The 27,725-nt window shown below is 36.2% G+C and overlaps 1 protein-coding gene across 1 annotated transcript in view; it reads left to right on the plus strand.

The window, feature by feature from the left end:
• Window positions 1-27,725, plus strand: part of Cps1 (carbamoyl-phosphate synthase 1) — a 111,908-nt gene that overhangs the window by 35,248 nt on the left and 48,935 nt on the right. Inside the window, exons 13-21 of the mRNA XM_003474476.4 lie at window positions 686-781; window positions 3,781-3,970; window positions 4,976-5,133; window positions 6,571-6,699; window positions 9,368-9,512; window positions 11,036-11,246; window positions 12,922-13,120; window positions 16,571-16,747; window positions 20,349-20,467. Of these exons, the coding sequence (XP_003474524.1) occupies window positions 686-781; window positions 3,781-3,970; window positions 4,976-5,133; window positions 6,571-6,699; window positions 9,368-9,512; window positions 11,036-11,246; window positions 12,922-13,120; window positions 16,571-16,747; window positions 20,349-20,467 (1,424 nt within the window). The remainder of the gene's footprint in view (window positions 1-685; window positions 782-3,780; window positions 3,971-4,975; window positions 5,134-6,570; window positions 6,700-9,367; window positions 9,513-11,035; window positions 11,247-12,921; window positions 13,121-16,570; window positions 16,748-20,348; window positions 20,468-27,725) is intronic.

The raw sequence follows: 27,725 nt of genomic DNA on the forward strand, positions 1-27,725 counted from the left end.
TAGAATATTTGAAGTAACAGTGTAATAAAGAATAGTGCTTAATTTATAATTTGATTTATTTTCCATTACTAAAAATTTTAGAGTCCAATGTAATCTGAGATGCAATTCAGACTATGGAATCATTACAGTTGGCAGAATTCTTTTTGTTTCAGCCAGAAGAAATATTATACAATAACATAAATGAACAATATAATTTTACCTCTAAAAAGCAAATAGATAAAGATTAATATAGCATAAGACTTCAGTATTTATTTGGCTATGTATATGTTAACATGAAAATATTTCTACCCATTTTCTTTATAAAGCACATACATACCAACACCCATGTTATATAAAAGAAGGATGTATGTGTATTTTCAACGATATGTACTTATGTATACACATAGGTATATGGTCACATATATTTGCATAGATAATTTTTGATATTTACATATGTTTAAATTAATGTAAAACCTCTTTCAGATTTCTTCTACTTGTGTTAAAAATGTGTTCATGAAGTTCAGAAAGTGCAGTGAAATTAGAGGTTTAAATTGCTAAATTTTTTCCGCACATAATATGTTTTTCAGAACAGTCTACTTAAAATTACTGCATAAACTCAGGCAAACTAATTTATTTTCCACACTCTGGAGAATGCCTTGTTTCTATCCCTTGGTAATAAAAAATCACCTTTTCACATTGTTTCTAGGTTTCCAAGGTCCTCATCCTGGGATCAGGAGGTCTCTCCATTGGTCAGGCAGGTGAATTTGATTACTCCGGATCTCAAGCTGTTAAAGCCATGAAGGTGAGAGAACATGCACTCCACTAGAATTAATATATTCTCCTTAATGAGTCTAATTAGCGTTTTATAATTTAGATTTATGACAGTACCTATTTTCAAAGTCACTATCATTATTTTTGTAACTCTACTTACACATCTGTGTGAAGAGAAGTTTAATGACACACTGCGAGTTTTCATCTTCTCAAATATGCATATCTACTAACTGAGGAAGACTATTGGACCCCAAAATTATTTACAGACATTGACTACTTATACTGAAAAAATAAAGCTACATTTATAGATAGTGCTCATTCCTAAGGAGGCCGTATGCTTTTCAAATATATTTATCTTTCACATCAAAGAGGGAATTTGGGTATCTTGGTGGCTTAAAGTATGTGTCATGCTCTGAAGATGCTTCAGGCATCTCTGCCCTGAAAGTGGGACACTCCGGTTAGGAGAGGGAGGCAACCGAGGTTTGCTTTGCTCACTAGGAGTTACTATCTGTCCCCCGGGGACTCAATTCTGTATCAGTGATTTGGGCTAATCAAATGAATGGGCTGGCTGGCTTTCCAAGTGAAAAAGGAAATTTGAAGTGAAGGGTGCAGTCACTATTTCTTGCGTGTCTTGAGGTCTCAACCATTGGAATAAAATAAACCTCTAGAGGAATTCTGCTGTGTGTTTACGGTGTTTCTGCGAAGGAGGAAAATTGGCCTCTCGTTGGCCTCCTTGTTTTCCCCATCAACTGTATGTTGGTGCTAATCAGGCCATGCAGAGGGGACAGGAGCGCCTGGTGACCTTGCCTCAGGTGTTGCCTGGTAAGCTGTTTGCCAGAGACCCGATCAGTACAGGGCAGCGTGCAGATGTCAGCAGCAGAGTGGAAAGCAGTTGACTGACTTTTTCTTTTCTTCTCTTTTCTTTTCTTTTCTTTTCTTTTCTTTTCTTTTCTTTCCTTTCCCTTTCTTTCTTTCTTTCTTTCTTTCTTTCTTTCTTTCTTTCTTTCTTTCTTTCTTTCTTCTCTCTCTCTCTCTCTTCTTTCTTTCTTTCTTTCTTTCTCTCTTGTTTAGGTTGCTTAGGACCCAGTCTAGGTGTGTTCAGGATTTAAAATACAGGTGTGTCAGGAAGTCAGCAACATAACATTCTTATGCTGCTTGGGAGATTTACAAAGATTTCACATTTTATAGTTTGTATTTTTATGTTGTATATCCATTTTTAATTGAAGAACGTCTATTAGTACGTACTGTATTGTGATTCATTAAGAGGGTAGTAAAGATTAATTTATAAACTAAAAACATTAATAAAACTGGTGCTTGTATTATAATCAGAATTAGAAAAATAGAAAAATGATGTAAAAATAATTGAAATGGTATGAAAGCCTACATTTTTAAATGAACAGATGTTTGCTGGGCATGGTGGTTCAGGCCTGCAATCCTTGTAATCTGGTGGTCTGAGGTAGGCAGATCCCAAATTCGAGCCCAGCTTGATGAATTTAGCTACCTTGTGAGACATTCACAATATAAAAATAAAATACGTCTGGGAATGTAGCTCAGTGTGAACGGTATGTGTCCAATCCCCATGGATATGCATGTAATTTTTCTACATAATTTAGAAAAAGTCGTATTTATTGTATAACACTTTCAGAAAAATATGTAGGTATACTTAAATTTCTTGGTACTTTTCTTTAGTTGTCAGACTTGTGATGACTTCTGCTAATGAAGCAATTTCAATTTTGATTCAATTATTGAAATGCTAATATATGCTCAAGATGGATTTGTTTCTCTATATTTTTTTCAACATTTTCTTAGTAATAACAATACTCTTATTCTAAATACTTTCATTCTAAACAGTTTAAAAAAAACCCTTTGATTACTGAGGGCAAGGCACAGGGTTTGAACCATAGCATTGGGTTTAGAGTCCTGATACTGCCACTTATCAGCTAATTGACCTTTGTCAAACTCTTTAACCTTATTGAATCTCAATTTCTTCATCTAAAAGGTGGAGCTCTTTTTCATAGTGTAAAAATCAACTAAGTTAGTAGTAAAAAGTCTATCATATACATAAAGGGACTACTTGAATACAAAGTAGCATACAATATATTTAATTTTTAGTAAGCTACTCCTCCAACGATAGATGGGGCTTTGAAACGATGATTTCTGTACTCTATCTAAGTATTTTGTTGACCTCTTAGAAAAATTTAAAATTGAGTTACTAATTTGTGAAATAACAAGAACTACTTGGCCATATTTCATAAGAATTACTTTGCCATGAGTCACCTTCATCCTGGTTTTTAAAGCTGTTATTCTTAGTGGCCTAAGTGCAGAATGCTTTTTAAGGTCTCTCTAGATGTAGAAATGACACAAGGCTATGAATACCATCCTGCATATACAGTGTACACACACACACATAATACATGTCAGACATAGTTTCCAAACATAAACACTAATTTATATTTTTATTTTTTTGCCACATGGCCAGTTTTTTCCATATAATATGCAGAAGTTGCTGCATAATGCTCCTTGTTAAAGTAATGCAGCAGGCATGAATATTTCGGAAAAAGTGGGGCTAGCCAAAGGCTCTTAGTTCCTCTGGCGGGAAGGGAGCCATTGTCCTCCATAATACACTCCATGTTGTTCTCCGATGAATAATAGAAGGGTGTTCTATTTTTGGTGTTCTCTCTGGTTCCCTTTGTTTATTCATTTTAAAATTTTTGGAAAATTTCATTCTATTAAAGTCAACTATCTGTAGACCTCACCAGCTTTGCTTGACGTCTTTAGTGACAAGGACGTCATGGTGAACCTTGTAAGGTGCCCTTTTCATGTTGGATAATTTTGCTGTTAAACAATTTCTTCCTTTCTTTGAGAAAACACTTTTCATTTTATTTCCATTCACTTGCTGTCTTACTGAGCTCTAAAGCCAGCGCACTGAATAACTGGAGAGCCTTGTTCCTTGGTAACCCTTCATGCGGTCATAGCCATTCCCTTCTTTAGACCATACATTCAAATATTTGATCGTACGGTGTCTTTCAGGAAGAAAATGTCAAAACCGTCCTGATGAACCCAAACATTGCTTCAGTGCAGACCAACGAGGTGGGCTTGAAGCAGGCAGACACCGTCTACTTTCTTCCCATCACTCCTCAGTTTGTCACAGAGGTCATCAAGGCAGAACGGCCCGACGGCTTGATTCTAGGCATGGGCGGCCAGACGGCTCTGAACTGCGGTGAGGACTTTGAAATCTGGTTGCAGAGTTTTGATGCAATGTCCTTATGCATCATCTACTCTTGGATTCTATCTGAATTCATACAATATTTGTGTTCCTTTCTTCTAACATGTGAAGAAGCAGTTAGCAAAAAGCCACCTAAAATCATCACTGACTTGTTTATTTCACAAACACCTGAGAGACAAGAAACCTTTCATTTTGTTGCTGCAGAGAAGCCGAACAGGTTTCTTGGCATTCTCTCTTTGGTTGCAGGATTTTGCTTTCCTCTTCTATACTGGACATTTGAGAATCATCACAGCTGTAAAATGAAAATTCAAAAAACAAAAATTCACATTGTTTATTTCATTAAGATGAACATTAACATTGGTTTTGTATCTGTCCTGCAGGATATATTTTTGTGACTTTCACTTGTATTTTCGCGATAATGCACATCAGTCTATACCGTTTCTTCAGGGATCTCCTGAGTCTGATACTTTATTCTCTTTGCAATGCTTCAGATATTTGCAGCTAGATCGTGAGTGAGAATCTCAGTAGGTAGCTAGGGTAGACAACTGGGAATATAATTTGTATGCTGAACATAAAAGACACACAAAGTTAGATAGCAGTAGAAATGTAAATAATTTTGATGATTTTTTAAAACCCAGATAGATAACCAGTGGATCTCAGATCATTTAAATAATAGAATCTCATTACAAAAATATACCTTTAAAGGCAGTGAGTGAATACGATGAAATCTTATGGTGCAATGTATAATTCTGATTTATATTAGTGAAGATATTAAAGTCAATGTGCAGATGATGGTAATGTAAGTATTAGGAATATAATAAATATGTTCGTGAGATCGTTTTTAGAATTTTTGTTTCAGTTTTTTTCTGAGTATAATTCTATTCTGGACTGTGGTAGTTTCTTGGATTTAATTTTAAGATTAAAAAACATTATGTTTGGGTACCCATAAAGGAAGACAGAGTTTTGTGTTGTAAGAACTGATTATATTGGTTCTTACAGGCGTGGAATTATTCAAGAGAGGTGTGCTCAAGGAATACGGTGTGAAAGTCCTTGGAACTTCTGTCGAATCCATTATGGCTACAGAAGACAGGCAGCTGTTTGCAGACAAACTAAATGAGATTAATGAAAAGATTGCCCCAAGTTTTGCAGTGGAGTCGGTAAGCAATCCTCTTTCTGGGGAAGCAGAGGCATTATTTGTCTTTCATTGTAGGGATAATGCTTTGTTGTGCTTAACAATAATAGTTGAAATTATTAAACTTGCATACACTTTGTTCTAGAAATATGTTAATACATCTGGGATTGTGTGTGCTAATGATAGCAGTCAATGCTTAAATGTTAGGAATAGGTATTAGTATTTTATTTTATGAAAAGAGAAACCTAAGACAAGAGATCTGGTGGTTTATCAGTGGACAAGGTGCTAGTGTACCTCAGATTTGCTAAACTGAACCCAGAAACCCCAGTAATTTGCAACACTAAGTTATTTTTGGTGTTTTCCTGGGTCAGCCACATATCTGGTATATATATGTTCTCTGCATGTAAGGTTGGATTTAAAACTGTTTTTTTTCAATGGAACACATGTTTTAGACTCACGAGAAATCTGTGACTTAGATATTTAAAAAACAGTAGACAATGTCCTTTCCTCTTACCCATTTTCCACTGAATACTCTGCCTATTGACAGGCTGTTAATGTCTCCAAGAAAAAACTCAGCTACTTGTACAGCTCTCTTGCCCGACTTTAACTTGCAATCCAGGCAGGCATATGCTTGGTGAAGTGGAGGTGCTGCCTGCAGTTTTAAAGCAATTTCCCAGTTGTAGAAAGGGGCAGAGCCTCAGGGATAAGGCCGGTCCTGTTGGGGTGACTACCTTGGGGAATTTAGTGTCAGAGAAGAAGGCTGCTGAGTACCTCTCAGGTTCCACATCAAGAGTAACCCCGGCAGGCCTGCTGAGCATTTTGGGAATCTCTTGTGTTACACCTGTTCTTCTGCTGCCAGATACAGCTATATCCTGGCTTTCCATGGATGAGAATCAGACGCTCAGGAAAGGTGTAGTTACATCCCCATTGGCAGTGCAGTAATACTCCGTGGCAAGAAAATACAGCCACCATATGTTGTGTTCTATAAGTTAAAAAATTCTAAACTTCTAAGACTATCCTCAGACTGAACTTGAAAAGTGAAAATCTTCTTTCTATATGGTATTCCTAATGGCTTATTGGGGTATAGCTCCACCCGTAGGAAACTTCGTTTCATTTAAAAATAGACTTCTACACTGAAGTTAAAATTTCGTTTATTTGATATGTGTTCCCTCCCTTATCAAATAAATGAATATTTTTGCTTCTGTGGTTTCATTTTTTTAGAGATCAAGGTAAGATTTACCAGGAAAAAGTGAATACACACACATGCTAAAAAACTTCTAGAATTTAACTTACTATGTGTATAACAACACTTGATATTTAGAAGATGAAAGAATAATAGTTTTGTACCTATCCCAAATAATTAATTTACCTGTGTTTTTAGACTTGGAATATCTGCATGTATATTTCTCTCCCTTTTCCTACTGCTGTCTTTCAAGTTTGGTACCCTTGATCTTCCATCCAGGTTGAGGCCGCCCTGAAGGCGGCAGACAGCATCGGCTACCCAGTGATGATCCGTTCTGCTTATGCACTCGGCGGGCTGGGCTCAGGCATCTGTCCCAACAAGGAGACCTTAATGGATCTCAGCACGAAGGTAGTTACTTTTATAGACAATATTCTTACCAATCAAATGGCTGGGCTGATATGTTCATTTAATTAGACAAAGTTAAGTGGGTGAAAAATGACCCTTTCTGTGTTTACTAAATCACTGTCGTGTGTGTTAAAAGGATAGTCACAAGCCCACTTCGGAGAAGGAAATGCAGTGTGGTTCTTACTGCCAGGATAGCGTGATAGCCAACATAATTCTGGGTGAGCTAGTGGTCACTAGACCTTCAGGTCTGCCTTTGCTTTACAGTCTATTACTTCAGTGAATCGAACTTAATATAATTTTATCCCCCCCTCTGCTTAAACATCCACTCTAAAGTGTTCATAATCCTAAAATATATTTTAGTGGTTAAAAGAAGCAAGGTGCAATGCTTCAATTTTTCCATTTTTTGGAGAAATAATGTGACAGTCTGGTAAAGGAAGTGAAGTGCCATGCGCTGTTTGATTACCCACAGTTCAGTGGGGTAAGCTACACTCAGTGAGCGCCTCTTAGTTTAGGAAATGACTGAGCTTTGCTGATTCCCGTGCAAACATAACAACAAAATAACTTTATTGTATTATTCAATCCTTCTTCAGTGTTTAAGAAAATACCTGGAGAAAATTTAGTTGAGCTCCGAAAAGAGAGACTAGCATAGCAAACATTGCCTTGGAGACCTTTGGCCTTGTTCTTTTCCTGTAGAACTGGGCCAGCCAATACCAGGGACTCAGTAATTTCTTTTAATGAATGAACATGCGTGCAGCCCAAATGACTATGTAGCTTATATGCAGCATAATGGTGTAATCTGGCATAATTATTGTGAAGGCTGCTTCAGGAGTGCTTAGTAAATAGTTCAAATACAGCTGTTTGCTGAATGATCACTTAACTTTTAGGCTGAAATGGTAAGAGAACCTTGAATTGTTGGCATTGTATTCTGAGAACAGATAAATACAGCTAAAGATATCTTCCTAGTGAAGACAGACTTATGTGTCAGTGACTTGGATTTAGGTTTCCTGAAGTTGCTAAAATACCACAAAAGGGGAAATATCTAATATAAGTATTTATATCTTTTATTATGGAATCCTTAATCATGTATTCAAAGCAAGAACATGTTGGAGATATGAAATATATTTATTTTCTCTAGTGTATTAGATATTCTAGTTTCTTAATATTAGTAATCTTGTTATTACTGTCAACAGTGACAGTATCAACTCAGGAATAATTTTATACGGTACAGAGAACAGTCTTGAATTCTTAAATTTTTATGTAAAATGAAAAAAATTTGGAGTGGTCCAATTTTTCAAATGTTCATATTCTGTTAAAATATTCATTTGGCTGATGTATGGGTTTCTTTGTTAAAATCTTAGTTTTCTCTTGAGATTAATTATATTAAAAAGTAAATGACTCCTTCTTCTTTGTTGGTTGTATTTCATGACAGTAGAAGGTGCATTAATTCCTGTAGGTCCTAAAGTTGACTTTTTGTAGAATTTGAGATGTGAAATAAAGAAAAAAATCCCCGGAAAACAGGTAGAAAATATCTGAATTTTTTTGTATCCGGATATTCATCTACTTTGTTAGAATGCAAAAAGCTTTTCTGAATCCATGCTCTGTGTTTCCTAGGTGGCTTCTATTTGCAGGCAACCTGAATGATAGACTAATCATTATTACCTTGTTACTGTGGTTATGCAGTGTCCTAACCATTTTTAAAACAACCCTTTGGGCAGCTGTGAGGAACAAATGTATCACATTTGCAGTTGTATATCCCGGAGCCTTTAGTGAGGATGAGATTAAAAAAGATAGTGTTGGGATACATTATGGAAAATGTTAAAAATGCCGTTATTAGTTCATTATATAGCTTACTAATAGTTTGGAAAAATTCAAACTACTTCCTTTTCATTGTCTCCCCAAATCAAATATATTATGAGATAAATGTACATTTTTGTCTTGAATTGTCATTCAATATGTGGGCTAAGATTAGAGATTGAGTCTTCCATATTTTAGGTCCAGTGTTCTACCAACTGTGGGTATGCAGTAAAAATGAAATGATAATTACACCAATCCATATCTGTCTAATCAAGCATGCATGATATATGACACAGAGTATTTAAGCACTTAGGCAGTGATTAACCATAATAATAGCTGCATATGATTCTGCTAATTTCTGAGTTTCATATGCCATCTTGGCTAACTGTTTACAACCATCATCATCTCCTTTCTCTTCCTCATCAACATCCACTAACTTTTATTGTGTGTGTCACCATGCAAAGCATTCTCAGCTATTTTAGAGGAAGCCGGAGTCTTTAAACTTATTTTTACACATTTATTTGGACTTATCACATTTTCTGGTTTCACAGAGCCTAGCTGCTGAAATAATTTCATTTCCCTCTGCCTGATTGCTCAATTATTTTCTCTTTTTCCTAAATTAGTTTGATTTAATGTCATATCAGCACTCTGAATGCCAAGCCTCAATAATGTAAATCAAGCATATTCACTGCAGGATGCTATTCCTGATCTCACTGATTTTCTGATACATTGTGGCTTCTGAGGTACAGGGGAGTTTGAAGACTGAGTTTGAGACTTCAGTGGTGACCAAGATTTAGGCCAGCATGTTTTGCTAAGGGTCCTTGTTTAAACCAGTGCCTTTTCTTAACCTTTGATATCTTGTGTCATCAATTTCCAGGCCTTTGCTTTAACCAACCAGATTTTGGTGGAGAGGTCAGTGACAGGCTGGAAAGAAATAGAATACGAAGTGGTCCGGGATGCTGATGACAATTGTGTTACTGTCTGTAACATGGAAAATGTCGATGCTATGGGCGTGCACACAGGTAGGCAAGGAACGTTCCAGAACCACAGTAAGACATTCAGCTCATGCCTCTGATGATTTCAGCAATCTTTATGAAGTGTTTTGCTATTTATAACTGACAGACTAGTGATCACATTTCATGATATTTTATAATATTGGAAATCATTTCACATTTAATTTGATCTTCCTAAAATTCCTATGAAGTAATATGGATGATATTATTTTGTGTTCATTGAGGAACAAGTCAAATATATGTAATGAACTGGAGGCAAACTTATAATCTATAATCTATAATCTATAATGTATAAGGCTAATGTTTAAAAGTAAAGAGAGAGATAGAGAGGGCCTAAATCAGACTGAAGTGTTAGTTACTAAGTGATTGAGAAAATAGTCTTGGGTAAAAAAGCAATATGTTTCTCAAGCAAGGTAGGCTAGTTAGGTAAGAGAGCAAAGATTATGACATATTTTAGAAATGCTAAATTTGAAATGTGGGTGGAACTCTCAAGAAGGGAGTTGAGAATGTGGAACTGGAATTCAAGAGGTTATGTGGTCCTTGGAAGTCCTTTGGTATGAAGAAAATAACTGAATTTGGAGGCATAGATAAAGTATTCCAGGGTCTAGGTGTAGAGAAAGGAAAAAATCAGGTTAAACTGAGCTACAGAAACATTTACATGTACAGAGAGGGCGTAAAAGGAAATGTTAGAGATAAAGCAAGAAGTGAAAAACCCAGGATAGAATAGTACCAACTGAGCCAATGCAAACATATGTATATTTTTAAAAAGAGCTGTTTTTTTTTTGAGAGTATCAAATGCTATGGAAAGTAAAAGATGAATATTTCCTTTGGGATTTAAATATACAACAACAGTTTCAATGCAGAATTAGTTCTGAGAGCCATGTAGAAAGAGATTATATACTAGTGAGGGTTAAGAAAATTTGGCAAACTTTCAAGACGTTTGGCCAAGTAAAAAATTGAAAGGAAAGTTGGTATGTCTGCCAGTGTTGAGAGATGAGCTTGTGTTGAGACGTAGAGCTTCTTGGCAGAAGAGAAATGAGAAGATTTGTAGAGGAAAGGACAGAGAGACTAGAGCATCATGAGACTGCAGTTACAAGGGCTGCAGTTGGAAATGGAAGAAATAAGATAGACACAAGACAGATGATCCGGTTCATGTGCAAGAAGATAATATTCTATTGAGAGAACAATATAGAGACTAGAGAGCTGATTGGAGATGAATAAGAGATATAAAGTTGAGGAAGGCACTGCCAACTGAGTAAGCAGGTGAGTGAAGCTTTGATAGCTAGAGGAGCCCGGCAACGTTAGAGAGATCTCCATGAATAGCAAGGGCAAGTCAGGAATCAGGTAGAACACGTGATATCGCTCGTGTAAAATCCTGTATATTTTATACATGTATAACGTACAATCTTAGGATAATTATTTTCCCAGGAAGCTCTTGGTTGATGTCTTATGTAATTTAGGTGGGTTGCCAAGTGGCTGAAGTGGGTTATTAAAAAATGCCATCAAGTAATGAATGCTACTTGGGTGCACAGGTGATTCGGTCGTTGTGGCTCCCGCCCAGACGCTGTCTAACGCAGAGTTTCAGATGTTGAGACAGTCTTCCATAAACGTTGTTCGCCACTTGGGCATCGTGGGCGAATGCAATATTCAGTTTGCTCTTCACCCTACCTCAATGGAATACTGCATCATTGAAGTGAACGCCAGACTTTCCCGGAGCTCTGCCTTGGCCTCAAAGGCTACTGGGTAAGAACGGACCCTGGGTTTGCAAATAGAAGTAGAATATGGATTGCTATGAGAAGACTGTGCTGTGCTTATGAACACTAGCCCCTTTTCTGTAGCTAGGTACAAATCGTTCATGGGAGCCTGATGACATTATTATTAACGAGCCTGTTGACAGATGGAGGGAAATGGTATTGCTAGCTGACTTTGTTTGCTGGCTATTAATAAACTAATCAACATCTGGGTAGCCAAAGCAGGCTGTGAAAGATCTGCTTCTTAATTGCACTTTGCAGATATTATTAAAAATATGCATTAGTGCTTCATTTTTGCCTTCAATTGACTTGAGAACATACCCTTATTGCAAGTGGTCAATAAAAATATAGTTCACTCAGTGCAAGCTTTCAATGTACATCATTTTGGTTTTTAGCAACCTCATACTTGATAAAAACGTACAGTCTTATCTATTTAAAACAAATGAATGAGTGAAAAAACTACATGAGACTAAACAAGGTAGAATTTTTCCAGTGGTAATTGTTGCAACCAAGTAAATAAACACATTGTCCATTTAAAAACTGCTGGCAAGCATAACTGGAAATTTAATTAAAAGTTTTTGTTTAGCTGGGCATGGTGGCGCATGCCTGTAATTCCAGCACTGGGAAGGAAGGCCAAGGAGGAGGAGGGCTGTGAGTTTGAGGTCAGCCTGGATTACATACTGGGTCCAGGCCAGACTGACCTACACAGCAAGACCTTGTCTAAAAACATAACAAAATAAAACAAAACAAAACACCCCACAATAATGAAATCTTTTTTTCCTATTAATAGCTTTGGCATCTGACATTCAAATCATATACATTTGAATAAACACAAATGCTTGCTTCTATAGGTTTTTCTGCTCTGTCCGTAGCTACGCAGTGCTTTATGGAGTGGTACACGGTGTGTTGCTCTAGGCAGGAGTCACAAGTCCTAAGTTTTCACTTTGTTTTTCTGTGAACTGAGTGATCTTGGGAACACTAGTTCTCTGTGTTAGTTCCCTCATCTGATGGATAGGAAGTTGTACTAAAGAACTAATATTTATTTCTACACTTCTATGAATTATTCCCACATAAAATACCCAAACTGACATTTCAGATGTGAGTAGTACCCAGAATAATTGTTTTAAGGGGCCCAATGTTTAAACATAATTTATAGAGACAGAACCAAAACCCAAACCTATATTGCCTACATTTCCTGACCTTTCCAATGCTCACGAGTAACATCTAACTCTACTATTTTCCTTGATACAGATAGGTATATATATATATGTATATTTATATATATTTTATATATATATATATATATATATTTTTAAAAAGACTACTTTGCAGATTCATGACTAGGTAGAGGTCAAACACCAGTAGAGTTTAAATTGTACTTATCACGGAAGCCACTGATTTTGGGTTGTAGAGGTGAAGGATGACAGTAATAGTAGTCCATGTAAATCATAGGAAGTAGTCTCTAGTGCCTTTCTGATTTATCCCAACTTATATTATTTTGTAGGTAGCTATTAAATATTTATGCACAGCAGAGAATCAGGTGTGTTACAAATGAAACTGGAATAATACCAGAATTTTCAAGAAAAATCAATTTATATTTTGAGCTGCTCTCAATACTTATTGCTCAAAGAAAAGCAAAATCTAAAACAAATGTGTCTTCTTTGTAGCTACCCGTTAGCATTCATTGCAGCAAAGATCGCCCTAGGAATCCCACTTCCTGAAATCAAGAATGTTGTATCCGGGAAGACATCAGCTTGTTTTGAACCTAGCCTGGACTATATGGTCACCAAGATTCCTCGCTGGGACCTTGACCGTTTCCATGGAACTTCTAGCAGAATTGGCAGCTCTATGAAAAGTGTAGGAGAGGTGAGTTTTTAGTGTTTTTGTCTTTATTTTCAGTCATTTTTTCAATCTTAATACCACTGGAAATGTTAAAATTGCCCAGACACTGGAGTCTTTGTTGAAGAATCTTGATGTTTTTAACGTATGACTATCAAATGTTAGCATATAGCATTTGTGGCACAGCTATTTTGCTAAATTCAGAATCTTTCTAGTCAAAAGTTGAGCTCATGCAAGTGGGAATATAGGTTATACATATGCATATATAAAAACACATTCATTTAAATATAGTTGAGTTGTCATTCTTTATAATCAAGCAATCAAGAAAGTGAGGTAACATAAAGACAATATCCTACATCAAACTGACTAGGAAACTGACAGTTAAGAATTAGCTTGAATTGTGGCTTTTGTCTCCTGGGACCTCAGCTTTCCACATTTATAAAGGAGAAGCCAAGAGCAGATTATCTCTGAAAGCCCATCCAGCTCAAAAGTTCTAAACTGAGAGGCAGCACAGTCTAGATATTAAGCCTCCTTTCATTGTAGCACTGGAAAGTTGTAAGCTTACAGCACTTTTAGAAGATTTGTCGTGAGGTCCCTTTGTTTTCCGATTGAAAATTAGAGGTAGTGTTTGATTATTCCACATTCAGTGGTGCAGCACTCCTCAATGTGGGAGGAAAGAAAGGAATCGTGCTCCTTGCTTCTTCCATTCACCCCTGTGCCTGTCTCCACCAAGCTTCTCTCTCTTTGCCTTCCGGGGATTGGCAGGGAGTGTGGGCATTGAAGCCAGAGGGACTGAGGGTCACCCTTGGTTGTCATTCATTGACTGGGGATGTTCAGGCAAGACCCTGAGCCTTGGGATTCACCTCTAAGAAACGGAGTGATCATACCCACCCTGCAGGTTAAGGTCACTGCATGTAAAGAGCTCAGCAGCACGTTTTAGGGCAAACTCATAGTACACTTTGCTGTGACCCATTGTTATTATTATTATTAAACTATATTCATAAGTATTATGTAGGGGTAGATTCAGAATTATGCATGAAATCAATCCCTATCTGCTAATCACCTACCTATCTGTGTGTCTATCATCTGTATTTAGGTATCTACGCTGGCTAGAGAAAAGGATTATTCAGGATATTGTTCCATACTAACTTTCATTTGTTCTATAACACAAGATTATAGGCTAAGTTTAGACTAGTCATTTCAGAAATACCATACATGCCACTAGTCAAAAGAAACAGTGCAAAACCATCACCAATTTGAGGAGAAGAAGAAAGAAGGCATTTTAATGTTTTGTGATTTCACATGAAAGGCAGAATTATTATTATTTTGATTTCCTTAATTGCCAAGATATGAGTGATTTTAAAGTTGTGACAGATAAGAAACAAGTGGACCTTTTTAAAATAAAATGTCTTGCTATGAAACACCAAGTAAGTGGGTTTTCTTCCTCCATAATCATTATAAAACTTATTTTTACTATCATGCTTTTCAGGGCAAAAAGGATGAGAGCTTCAGGGCATGAAAAACTGCTTTGATATTGTCAAACAACAACTGTATAAGCTTAAACTTCATGAGAAATTGTTCTTTTTCATAATGTTCACAATGAAACTTGCAGGATAATAATTTGAATTTTTAAATGTTTTTATTTAGGATTTATTAGCTAAGAAATTTTGTGTGGTAGTGAATATCTACACTTATGTTTGGCTCAACTCAAGTCAGCGAACCTTTCCCACGTTCTTACCATATACAAGCTCCTGGGTGGCTAACATAAGGGACGTTAGAGAGTCATGATGCATTAGCTATAGTTGGTAAGTTCAGAGTATAGGAAGAGAGTCCGGCACTCTATGACCAAAATTAAAATATGCATATGTATAGATGCTAGGAGAATGTAACAGGAAAGGGTTAAGGAAAGCCATGATATTTTGTTGGAAAATGGTGAACTTTTCACTTAATGAAAATGAAATTTAATAACATAAAGTATTAAAAAGTATAGAATTTGAGGAAACACAATTATGCATGCTTTAATCATTATATAGGTGTGCTTTCTTTATCAAATGGATTCCATATATTGTATGCATCAGAAGAATAAATTAATATGAAGAATTTCTTATGAGATTAGTTACTTTAAGGTTAAATTTTATAGATGTAATATCTCAAACTTTATTAAATATCCCAAAATCTTTATTTTATAGCACCATAAAATATCTGATTCCTGACAGTCTCTTTTTTGTCTGGTCTACTCAATGTATAAATACATTGTGTAACTTTTCAATACACTACTATGATGTGCAAAATTCATGTCTGAAGTGGACTAAAGTTTTATTTATCCTTGCTCTTGTGAATTTTTCCTTATTTCTAATTAAAATTTATAGCAGTGCAGAAAGGTTATGTGTTTGGCTTTAGTGATCTCTGAATATGTATTTTGTCACACAATTGACATGGAGATTTCCTAAACTGACACTAATGGGAATTGGAGTCTATTTCAGGAATCACCAAAGTTTACTGAAGACAGCATTATGGCTCTTATTATTTTAAATTGGAGAGCAAAATGCATAACAATATATTATTCCTTGGAAAGATTCAAAGACAATTTTTATCCACTGAGAATAACTAGATGGGTTGCAAGGCCAATTTAAGTTTAGTTCTGACTTGTAACTTGTTCCAAACAACTTGCTACATGGTTTCTCTAATTGATTAGTATAAAGTCAGCTGTAGAGATTGTAGGAAGATGTATTGAATTTGTCACGGGGGATTTAGTCTCCATCAACATTCAAAATCATAAGTATTAGTTATGATTCTCAAGGTTTTATTAATATTAATGCTTAACTGTAAAGAAAATCAAACTTTCATGAATACTGACATACTTCTAAAATACTTTTAAATAAAATACTTCTGGCTGGGCATAGTGACTCATGTCTGTAATCTCTAGCACTTGACAGGCTGAGGCAGGAGGATCACAGCAAGTTCAATACCAGCCTGGGCTACCTAGTAAGTTCAAAGTCAGCCTGAATTCCACAGTGAAACCTTTTCTCAAACAAACAAACAAACAAGCAAACAAAGCCTTCTGTTTTTGTATTATTAAATGTCTGATTTCTCTTTATTTGCTCTTTATAATAAAGAAACTCAACATAAAAGCAAGAATGTAATAAATGAGGGTCTGTGTGCCCTGGTCATGCTTTCTTTAGTTTAATATACTCCTATGGCTCAGTGCAAGTACAAGCAATTTTACTCATCAATTCTAACAAATAAAGCTGAATTCTCTAACTGATGTAATGTGAAAGATTCATTACACACTAAAATCATAGAGGAAGAGAATGCTGAACTGAAAAATAATGCTTTAAAATTTGACCAGTTGTCATTTTTCTATTGTTATTAAGCCTTTTGTGAAAAATATCCTGCTTTAATTTGCAACAATTTTGTTGCAAATTAAAAATATGTGAGTTCTGTCTTTCAATGTGGGATGTTAAATATGTGTTCCAGGTAATGGCTATTGGTCGCACGTTTGAGGAGAGTTTCCAGAAGGCTCTCCGGATGTGTCACCCATCCATCGATGGCTTTACCTCTCGTCTCCCAATGAACAAAGAGTGGCCGTCTAACCTGGACCTCAAGAAAGAGCTCTCGGAGCCAACCAGCACACGCATGTATGCCATTGCCAAGGTAATGCGTGCCAGGGCCCCAGAGCTATTTATTTTTCCTTTCAGAATACAGTCAGCATGAACTTCAGGAAAACCAAATCACAAAGTGGTATTGAAATTCAGGGATTTCAGGAAAACTTAATTCTCTTCAAGAGAGATTTAGACTGGGGGATTGTATGGATTTCATTAGATGTTCTATAATTAATAATAAATTATCCTTTTTCATTTGACTGGAAGCGTAGACTTAATGGCACAGAACAGTTTTAGAAGGTTGTTACACAGATAAAAAGTCTCTTCCTTTTAGTGTATGCAGTATCAATAATCTTAAGTGGATTTGGCAATATGGGCTTGTCATTATCTATATTCCCATTACTCATTCCTTAGAAAGGTGTAAAACTGTATTTAGAAAAGAAAGCCCATATGGTCATATTATTTAATATGTGCTATCAAAGACACTAGCATCATTTTAATTGATTTGCTATTTTTTCTGTGTTTGAACAACAGTAGCAGCAGGCTCTGAAGAACCTCCATGATTCTAGACTTTTCTATGTAATCATTTTATTGCTATTATTTTAGAACAAAAAAAGCCCCATATCCTCACTTCTTCCCATTACTTACTTTTGATGCAAATTACGTGCCTTATTAATCTCCTTTCATATTTACTGTGCTTAGAGGTTTGAAGTTTCAGTTCATCTGATTGTGTAAAAGGTGACCGGGGCAGCTGGAATCTGTCTGGTCGGAAATCCCTGAATGCCTTTTGACATTTAAGAAAGTGCAGGCATTAATCCTTCAATAGTATCAACCCACACTGGGTCTACAGAGCCCTGCTGACCATTTTATGTGTATATATGCATTTGGGATGAGTTGGAGAAAATATGAATTTTATCTCTAAGGAAGAAATCCAACTTTATTGTTTGCCTTTGCAGCAACAGAAAATTGCTATTTATGATTTGGAGCTCACTGTAATTTTTATATCCGTATGTTAAGAATCCTGGGGCGAGAGGGGAAGGAGAGGGAGGGATGTCTCCTTCACTGACTGCAATATGTACTCTCCTCACTCTTATGGTTTTGAAATTTAGAATTTTTAAGTCCCATTGAAATCTCCGGGGAAACTATTATTGTGGGGTGAATGTTCTCAATGTTGCATCTCAACATAAAGTTTTCTGGGGTGTTGGGAAGAATGCAGTGGTGAGAAATTATTCCCGAAAGGCATTTTACCTTTTAAAATTTCTTGTTCCTATTGTATTTTAGTCTTTTATTTCAAAGCAACCCATGACATTCACTTGCACATTTGTGGATTTTTAAAACACACACACACACACACACACACACACACACACACACACACACACAATTTTTCCTTAGGCCAAGGACAGTAAATAGATATTTTTCTCCAAGTCTGGCAATCACATTTCTGCCACTTTGAGGCAGATGGAAAAGGAAGGTTGTAAAACTCAAATCTCTCATTCCTTGCTAACAGACTTATAAAGGGTGAGAAACCCCGGCAAATGCGTGGAGGGTCATTTTTGCATGGGGTACCCTGTGTACAAGCAGGAAGCGCAGAGTCTGAAATATAAATTATTGTCTGCCAGAGCTCCGGGAGAAGGAGCTATGTCTGTTTGTTAGAGGTCATCATTACCGTTCATTTCCACAACAACCAGGAATTGGCGGTTTTGACAGCGCGTAAGGGCTGCAGCGGGCTGAAGGGGAAAGCGTGAAGGGAGCGTGTAAATCTCCCTGTGCCGTCATGATTCTTAGAAAAGGGCAGCTTGCTCCGAGGCCTGATTTTTTAGCAGTCTTATTCAGGATGGCTGGATCATCACCTCTTTTGATTTGGGGAGAATGCAAGGCATTATTTTTAAGTTTGGGAGCATTAAAGTAACCTCAAATGTGTTGTGGGTCATGATGGGTTACCAGGGTGTAACTTTGCAAAGCTGGAGAACAGAAAGAGGTGGTCCTAAGAGACTGCCAGAATCTGCTTTCTGTCCAAAGCTATAAATGAGACAGAGCTGTTCTTTCTCACAGTGAGACAACCGCAGGATTGTGGGCCTTCCTTCCCTGTGCTCCGCTAGATGAAAACTCCATGAGACCCTTTGAAAGTAGAAGTCACTTAGGTTCAGTCTACCTTACAGTGTTGATGGCAGTAGTTGATTGTTACTTTAATCTGATGGGAAATAAGTTATTATATACCCTGGAAATATGGCTTGATAGCAGGAAGAATTAAACAAAAGGAACAGTCTTAGGAAATACATGATTTTAGATGTTCTTAGTAGATACCATTTTATTCTGGCCTGTACAATTATGAGTCATGCTGTAGCTCAATACATGTAGTTGAGGCTTTTCTGATATTAGAATTAATTAAAAGAATTAAGTAAACTAAATTCTCTGGTTGAAATTTAAAAGCAGAGTTACTAGTTGCTTGTATTTCTCAATGGAATTTAAAAATACAGGGTGTCATCCTAAAATAAAGTAGCTTTCAAATGTTATTTTTCACTGGGAATATATATCTATACGTGGCTGTGTATATTAGCCAGCTTTCCAATTACTGGGATAAAACTCAACCTCCACCATTCAAAGGAGAAATGGTTTATTTGGTTCATGTCTCAGAGGTTTCAGTGCATGGTGGCCTGGATTTAAGCAGGAACATCATGGTGGCGGACTATGTTGGAGTAAAGGTGCTTAGTTCATGGGGACCAGGAAGCAGAGAGGAGAACCAGCACCAGCGAGGAACTGATGAGACATCAGATACAGTACTGATTTAAACCTCCCTGATCCTCCCAGACAGACTCAGAAGCGTCTTTGTAATCCTCCGGGTGGCTCCAAGCCAATCAACCTGACAATTCACCTTAATGATACACACTGTATAACACATGTCATATATGTACATGTATATCTCTATGCACACTCAAAGAAATAATAAGAATGAGCCTCTTCTGAGTTAGACAGTTTAGGCTTTGGAATTTTTCCTCTTTTTTCAGGTGCACTTTCTACTTAACTTGGTGACTTAGTTGTAATTTTACTCTTGAGAAAGTGCCTTTTGAAACATGAGGGAAAGACCAAGCTCTCAAACTGATCACAAATTATTACAACATTGTTTTGAAAAATACTTGTGTGAGCAGAAAAATCATGGTAACTGATTCAAATTAATTTTCTGTTAGGAACTGTGAAGGAATATTCTAAAAAAAATTTAATACCAAGACTGATTCCTGTTGTATGTTTAATCAGAAATAGAACAAGACAATGAATGTGTGCTAAATGCTGAAGACATCTATTACAATGCTAGCTAAGTGAGCATTATATTCATTTTAGATTTACTCACCAATTAGTTGGCTTAACTGTAGTTTCAAGAGATTGTCTTTAATTCCAAGGACACGTGTAAGAGAAGGCAGGACCTACCTCTCGGGCTCCGCTAAGCATGTGTCACTCTCAAGGCTCAAGGCCAGGCCCTCCTCTGTGTGCCATCTGTATGTGTACTCAGTGGTGTCTTTAGGTTTATTGAAGGCAACACTGGTGATACTGGCTTCATGCTTTACTCTAAATGTTCAGAGGACTGCTCTGTTTCCTACCAAATAATACATTAAAAAAATGTTTACCAATGGAAATGTCTCTGCTCTTTCTGTCAGGCCATCGAAAACAATATGTCCCTTGATGAGATCGAGAAGCTCACATTCATTGACAAGTGGTTTTTGTATAAGATGCGTGACATTTTAAACATGGAGAAGACACTGAAACAGCTCAATAGGTAAGGCACGGTGGCTCATGTACCCTCCCGATATCTTCTGTGAAGCTGTTAAATGGACTTTTCTCTTACCCTTCAAAGTTTAGCCAAAATTCTGTTTCAGTGAGTTAACAGTATCCGTGTGGGGAAGTAGTCACCATAACCAGGAGATAAGTGACAGTTTTAAAATGTGTGTTTCAAAGGTATCTATCAATATTTATAGTCACCTTCTATCCCTACTCTTGCCGGCAAACATTGTGATGAGTTTATTAGGTCTTTTGAATTTGCAAATATCTGATATGCATGTATGAATGTACGTGTTGTTAAATTACCAAATGTTACCTATATTTTATCAATCAGCAATGAAATGAATAATACCTCTTTTCTGTAACTTTTCTCTTAAATTTTGGCTTAACTTTGATTTTTAATATGCATATTGGTGTATATTGATGAGAGAAGGATTCCTCTTGCATTCTGATGCTATCAACAGTGGGATTCCAAGTCAGTATGCAAACTAATCCACATTCAGATTTTGGTTAGTAAACTCTCTATCTCTCACCAATTTACATTTTTATCCCCTGCATAGGCAATTATTTCTAAATTTCTTTTCATGTTGAGAATATTCTAATAATCTTAGTGTTTGAAAAGTTACTATTTTACTTTCCACCAGAAGAGTTTTTCTGAGGCACTGGAAGTTATAAAATTTTTGTGGATCGTCAGCATATATCCAAGATAAGAGGAACATTTATTATCAAATTAAGACAGAGAGTATGGTCCTCCTTCAGCTTCTCCCCTCTAAAAGAGCTCTAAAATATACTGCTATTGGAAAGAATAAGCCTAGGAATATGTTCAGAAAAGGAAATTGTGTGTGTGTGTGTGTGTGTATAAATTGTGCTCAAATGATTGAAGAAAATTTAATTACTTAAAATGTTGGTGAGGACAATGGACAATCTCAAAGCTAGTATTGCTCATATATTTAGCAACTGTAATATATAATTGGGTGGCTGGCTTTGTCCAGTTGAGGAATGTAAAAACTGGGCAATAAAAGCACCTAGTTTTCTTTTGCACAAAATTAGGTGTTTTTTTTCTAAATCTATTCAGTAATTGCCCTGTCAAATGCTTGATCTTGAAGACTGGGGATTCCTATCAGACAAAGAAGAAACCAGCTTTAGTTGCCTGTAAATCATCATTTCTTGAGCCCACATAAAACGAACAGTAGATAGCAAATAATTTAAGAATTGAGCCTCTACATTCATCTTAGAATTTTGCTGACTTGAGGTTTTCTTTCTTTGTTTATGATGCCAGCAGAACTTCCATGTTGAGTTATAGTTTATTCTGCTGTTCAATTTCAGGCAGCTGATTCCAGATGCCTATGAAACCACTACAATTAAGCCACATGAGGGTGCTAGAAACTTACAGTATCCAAGAGTAACAGTGAAAGAGACCCAGGGTGGGAAATAGCAGATGTTATTGTGATTTAAATTTCCACCTGATATACATTCTGATTTCTGGACAAATTTAATTGACTAGTTTTTGTTACAGCTAGTAGGCAGATTGAGATTCTAACTGAGCAGAAATAAGTGCTTATTGACGACAAAAAGATCCTTGGGGGATTGGAACAACTCACTGTGTAGATCACTTACAATGTCTTTCTGACTTTTGCATTCTGTTACACTTATTTGCTGATCACTGGAAAGATTTCAATCTTCATTTCCTGAGATATTTTAAAAATACAGATAATCTCTCTTGTTCATGAAGAGCTGTATTAAAAACACTTAATATAATGCTAGTGAGAATTTAAAAGATTCCCCCAAATAACTTACTGTCTGTATAAGTGTGTCCTCATCAAGAGAGGTTAAAATGCATATTATTTAACAAAAACTAAAGAAACTTGGAGTGGAACTCAGTAGATGATCCATAGCATTAGTGAGCTAAAACCTGAACTCAATATCTGACAGTTTACTGTTTATTTTTTGTAGCGTCACTGATGCACAGAGATAAACCATTTGGTGATTGCTACTTAGAAGTGTCAAGGAAATGAAATGAATGATTAGCCACTGATGGTGCCTGTCCCCATCTTACTGTGGCACATAGGTGTCTGATGTTAAAAGGACATAAACACTGGTGTATTACAGGGTGCAGGACTTGGCTTGTCCTCACTCTGCTTTGATGATCCTTGCCATTAACCTGGACCATGAAGTCTTGTGCTTTTTTCCTCCTCCTCATCTAACTATCCAGAAGGGTTCATTCTTGGGGTATACACTGCTCCCACAATAATCATAGTTCTGTACTAATGGCTTTCTATGGTAGCTACTATCCTTAGGTTGGAGAGGGGTTGAGAAGATTAGTTATTTTTTTTACATTTGCATTTATTTAAGGATCTCAACTTCCCTGTGGTGGAAGATTTTGAATGCAGGGTCAGATGTAACTGTTTGTTTTGATGTGTGTTCAGAGGCTTTCAAATTTCCCGTCTTAGTGTATCTCTGCTGCCAATGTGTGTAAGTTTCTTTACAAGTTTCATGCTGGTTCCTTGTGAAACAGGCCACAAGGATCTCATTTGGGAGAAGAGAAACTTAGAGAGAATGTGAGTATAGAATGCTGGCCAGGGATTAACTATTACTGGTTTCCTTCCTTGTGTACTAAAGGAAAAAGGGCTATAGAGCCAGATCTCCTGGGAAATAGCCCTGGTCACTATGAAATCATGGGGGCACTGTCTCCTTCACCCCCCTATCCTCATGTGGTTGCTGTCAATATCTACTTCAGAGTCTTCTTGTAAAACTTAAATAAGGTAAATATAAATGACTTTTGGTCCATGGTGAGTAGCAAAGAAGGGCTTTTCTTTTTTCTGGATATCAAAATACTACTTACTATAAAAAAGGATATTTCATGATTTTAAATGCACGCTTTTAAGGGCTCATTTTAAGAGTCATAATTTGCATTTGTTTACATATTTTCCAATGTATCATCTTAATTTTCTTTGATGTATTTTCACTTATACTAATACCAGATATATTTTAAAAGAAACAAAGATAGCAGTATTACAGCCAGAAGATCAATAGCAGTCTATTATGCTAATGAATCAAACTTTACACTCTACAATTGTTAGCTATGCTAAAGTTTGCAAATCTATTGAGTGTATTCCCAAGAGAGGATGAGCAATCACTTGAACTTATGCCCAGTTTGTCACTTGTATTTGCTTATAAGCATCTGAAATGAAGCCTATACTTCATTTGATTTCAAATAAGCACACATTTTTAGAATGTATAGGCTATTGATAAGCTGGAATGGAGAAGGCAAAATAATGATTGTGACAAGACAATTATTATGGAAGTATCTGATCAATTTTCTATGCCTGTGCAAAAGTAGAAATTGTAGGAAAAGATCCCTTTCCTGGAAGGTTGGAGATAGATGTGTTATGAAATCCCAGCCTTGTGCAGGGTGATAAGTCAAGGTAAAGACTGTTAGAACGATCAACTCAGTCTTTTGCTCTGAGCATTCATTTCCATCAGAATTTAGGATGTAGTTTCCATGCCAGGAGCATAGAAAAGGCAGCCCTTGCAGAACTTCCAGGGCCATATCCACTTACCGGATTAGGTGCTAACCATTATTTAGACTGCTTCAGAAAAAAAATAGTCTTTTCTATCTGAGTTCACTGACTTTTCCCTTTCCTCTTAAATTACTTATGGCTGCCCAGGAGGATGCTAGGAAAGTTGATCCTTGAAGATAGTTTTCCCAATTTATAAGCCAGTAGAGTGGTATTACCCAAGGCATTAGGATTTATGGTGGACTTCTTCAGGGCTTGAGAAGTTTCTCTTTACTCAGTGTGATGTGAGTTGGATCAATGTCTTTTGTGGAACTGCATCGAAATTTAGATGTTTAATGGTTACCAAGGATCTATTAACCTCGCATTGCCAGAGAACTCTAAAAGAAATTTGACAAAGGTGAAGCCTGTTTTTTTTTAGGAACTGCAACATGTGCACAGACTTTGCTGCAGGACCTTCCAAACTTAAGCCCGTATTCAGGTTACCAACACTGACTCTGCCACACCCCATGTTTCTCCCTGTATCATTTCCATAGATACTCACTGAAAAATGAGCTTATTTTCAGCTATTAAGAGAACAAAAAATCTCACAGGCCTTTCCTCCATCAGTACATAGATTTAATTTTAGTCATGCAAAGAAGTCCAGCCTGGAGGGAAATGCAAGTACTAGCAGTCAAATAAATATGTTTAATGTCTTCATCAGTGAGGCTCTTCTGTTATAGATGATTCTCCTTAGTAACGAAAGAGTGGCTTTAGAACTCTGCTGATACAAAAACTTGGGTTTTGATTCCATAATACTGGGTGTCTGCAAAATGTATAATTCTGAATGCCTTCAAAGTAGGGTAACACTCACCAACTTCTTGAAATACATATCAGGCACTGTTCTGAGCACGCTGTTAGGACTGTTCACACTGTTGAGTTCTGAGAACAACAGTGTTCTGAGCACACTGTTCAGACTTGAGTGAGACTCCCGATCCTAGGATAGTATTTAAACTTTTATATATTTTATATTTCACTTGTTTGATTGTATAAATACATGCTGTCTATGCTTAGGGGTATGAAAAGGTAAATTAGATAATATCTGGAGGGAATAAATCTACATATAATAGAACTTTTAGCATAGTTATATTATCCAATAAATGGTGATAGTCCTATTTCTGTGAACCAGCCCACGATAAATGTTTCAACTGTGTTAACAATCAAAAGACAAGAACAGGTATGAGGACTCATTGGTTGGATTGATATTGCTACAATTAACACCAAAGCATTTTAATCTACAATATCATTTTGGATTAGCAGTTTTATGGTGAAAGACAATCCTGATGTTTAAAAGAAACATGAACAAGCAAGAAAGGTGTGTGGGACTTCTAATTGCCAGCTTTGAGCACCTGTTTGTGCTCTGCCTTTTACTCTAAAATTAATATTTAGTAGCTTCTTTTTTGGGAAGATACCCAATTCATAGATTTCATGCTTAATTTGTACAGTTTTGCCTTTTTACTAGCTAAAGCTAAGATATATTATTTTGAGTCCTTCCTTTATATGGTTAACTTCAAGAAGACTCCTAGTTTTCCATGTTTATTTACCAAATGGAAGATTTTCTATCGCATGATGATCATTAATCCTATTGTGTTCCACTGAATTTGGGCAATTTTTCTAGAAAGTTCCATTTTCTCTGGTTTACACACAATGCTATTTAAAAAGATTCTGTTGTCACCTAGTTTAGATTTTTTAAAAGTAGTATGTACATCCAATGAAATACACTTCATTCTATGCAAATTTTGGATTTATTTCTCTTTTAATTGTTGGCTTAAAATTACTGAGTTCATGTACAAATTATATAGGCACTGCTTTTATCCAGCATTTTACAGAGTTTACATAGAGTATTTTCTTTGCTAAGCTAATTCTGATATTAAAATTCTCTTTCCCCTTCACTTCCACTTATAGTTATAATCAGTGTAATAAAGGAGAGTAAATATAGTTTTCAAGGGTCCAGTTTCCATCTGAATATCACCATGCTCAGTGTGATAAACTATGCCCATTGGTGAGAGTTGAAAAAGCATAGGCATGCCTATTGCTTAGGAAAACAATCTAGGGCAAGCCTGGTGAGTTCCACTTGGGTGTTCAAGTGCTAAATTGAGCTCAGTAAAGCTGGCCATTCCCCGGCAGCCACAAACTTCTGGCAGATGCAATAATGCAGGTGTCTCCTTAGCTGAAACGCTCCCTCTGAACGCCCTCTCCTACGCACGCTACTTTCCATTGACTTTTTATTTAACTTGCTCATGAGGTGTAGCAAAATCAGACAAGAATGTTTTGTGCTTGTATTTGATTGAAATTTCCCGGGGAAAAGTGTCACCCAAGAGCTGTTAGAACTTAGATATAAGAAGAAATAGTCAGTGCTTTACTTTCTGGTAATAACATATAATTTCTGATAGAAGAAAATGAACAACTTGAGCCTTGAAATATTAAATACAGGAGTAATTTAGAGAAATACAAATATATAATTATAATACATGTAACGGATACTTTAGTAGAACATACACTTACAGGATTTGGATATAAAAAATGGGAATGAGGGTGTTTGGATATTTTGGTGGAACTCTACGATTTGATTTGCAGAGACTGGTCTTATGTGCCTACGTTCACAACTAATTTACCTTATCTTTCTAAGTTTCAGCTTACTCTAATTTTAAAAATTATCCCATTTTATTTTACTAGACAAACATACAACCAGATGACTATGTAATGAATCTTGTATCAAGTATTTAACACTAGCGGATACAAGACTTATTAGTATCCTGAAGTTTTAGTTCTCATACTCCAAGCAACTTACATAATGAAACTTTCAATAATATTAAAGATTTGGATTTATCTAAACAAACTATTTTTCCTCTGTCAAAGAGGAATATTACTGTATGGTAATGGTGGACTAATCCCAAAAATATATTTTATTTCCAGTTTGCTGTTATGCTCCATGTGATAAGACAGGATGTTTTAGGTGGTGTCATAGTTTGATAGACCTCCATTAATTTTTAAAACTAATGGATTATTGAAATATTTACAAAATCTTACAAAGACTATTTAGTGTGCTGAGAAACCTCACTTATTTAAATTGTGGTTTCATTGCTTTGACAAATTATTGTATATTTTTGAAAATGTGTAAGAGTATTTATGATTCTGGTATGGACAAGATAAATATTTTACTTAAAGGCTTTTCAGAAAAATATTCATATTATGATTGTTATATAACACTATGCATACTATATAACAGTGAAATACATACTATAGCATATATTTCCATATATGGAAACAACAAATACACAGAATGTAATATATATCTATTAATGATCACTACATTATGTCTATGTCAATATCTCTAACCTCAGTGTGATAGAGACATATTTACCTGATGGAATTTCTCTTGGACCAAATGGTATTTGTTTATTAATATTTATTGAGTATCTACTTTGTGCCAGGCAATCCTCTAGGTCCAATGCCATCAGTGGATGACCATTTGTTGGCCATTAGCTTGTCTACAATGGTTTATGATTTATACAAATGGCTGTACAGAGATAGCATGTAGTACAGGTATATGAGATCCAAAACATGAGTCCATGGCAGTTGAGTGAAGATTCAGAACAAAACCCTTGTACTTTTGTGCTCTTGCACATCCTGTAAGCCTCAGTGTTTAATGTTGCTAGAGGGATCTACCCTATCCTATATTCTATAGCAGAAATTCTCCAA

The sequence above is a fragment of the Cavia porcellus genome, unplaced genomic scaffold (assembly GCF_034190915.1).
Source record: "Cavia porcellus strain 051 isolate PalLab524CR breed Dunkin Hartley unplaced genomic scaffold, mCavPor4.1 scaffold_26, whole genome shotgun sequence".
In the NCBI taxonomy this organism is placed as follows: Eukaryota; Metazoa; Chordata; class Mammalia; order Rodentia; family Caviidae; genus Cavia; species Cavia porcellus.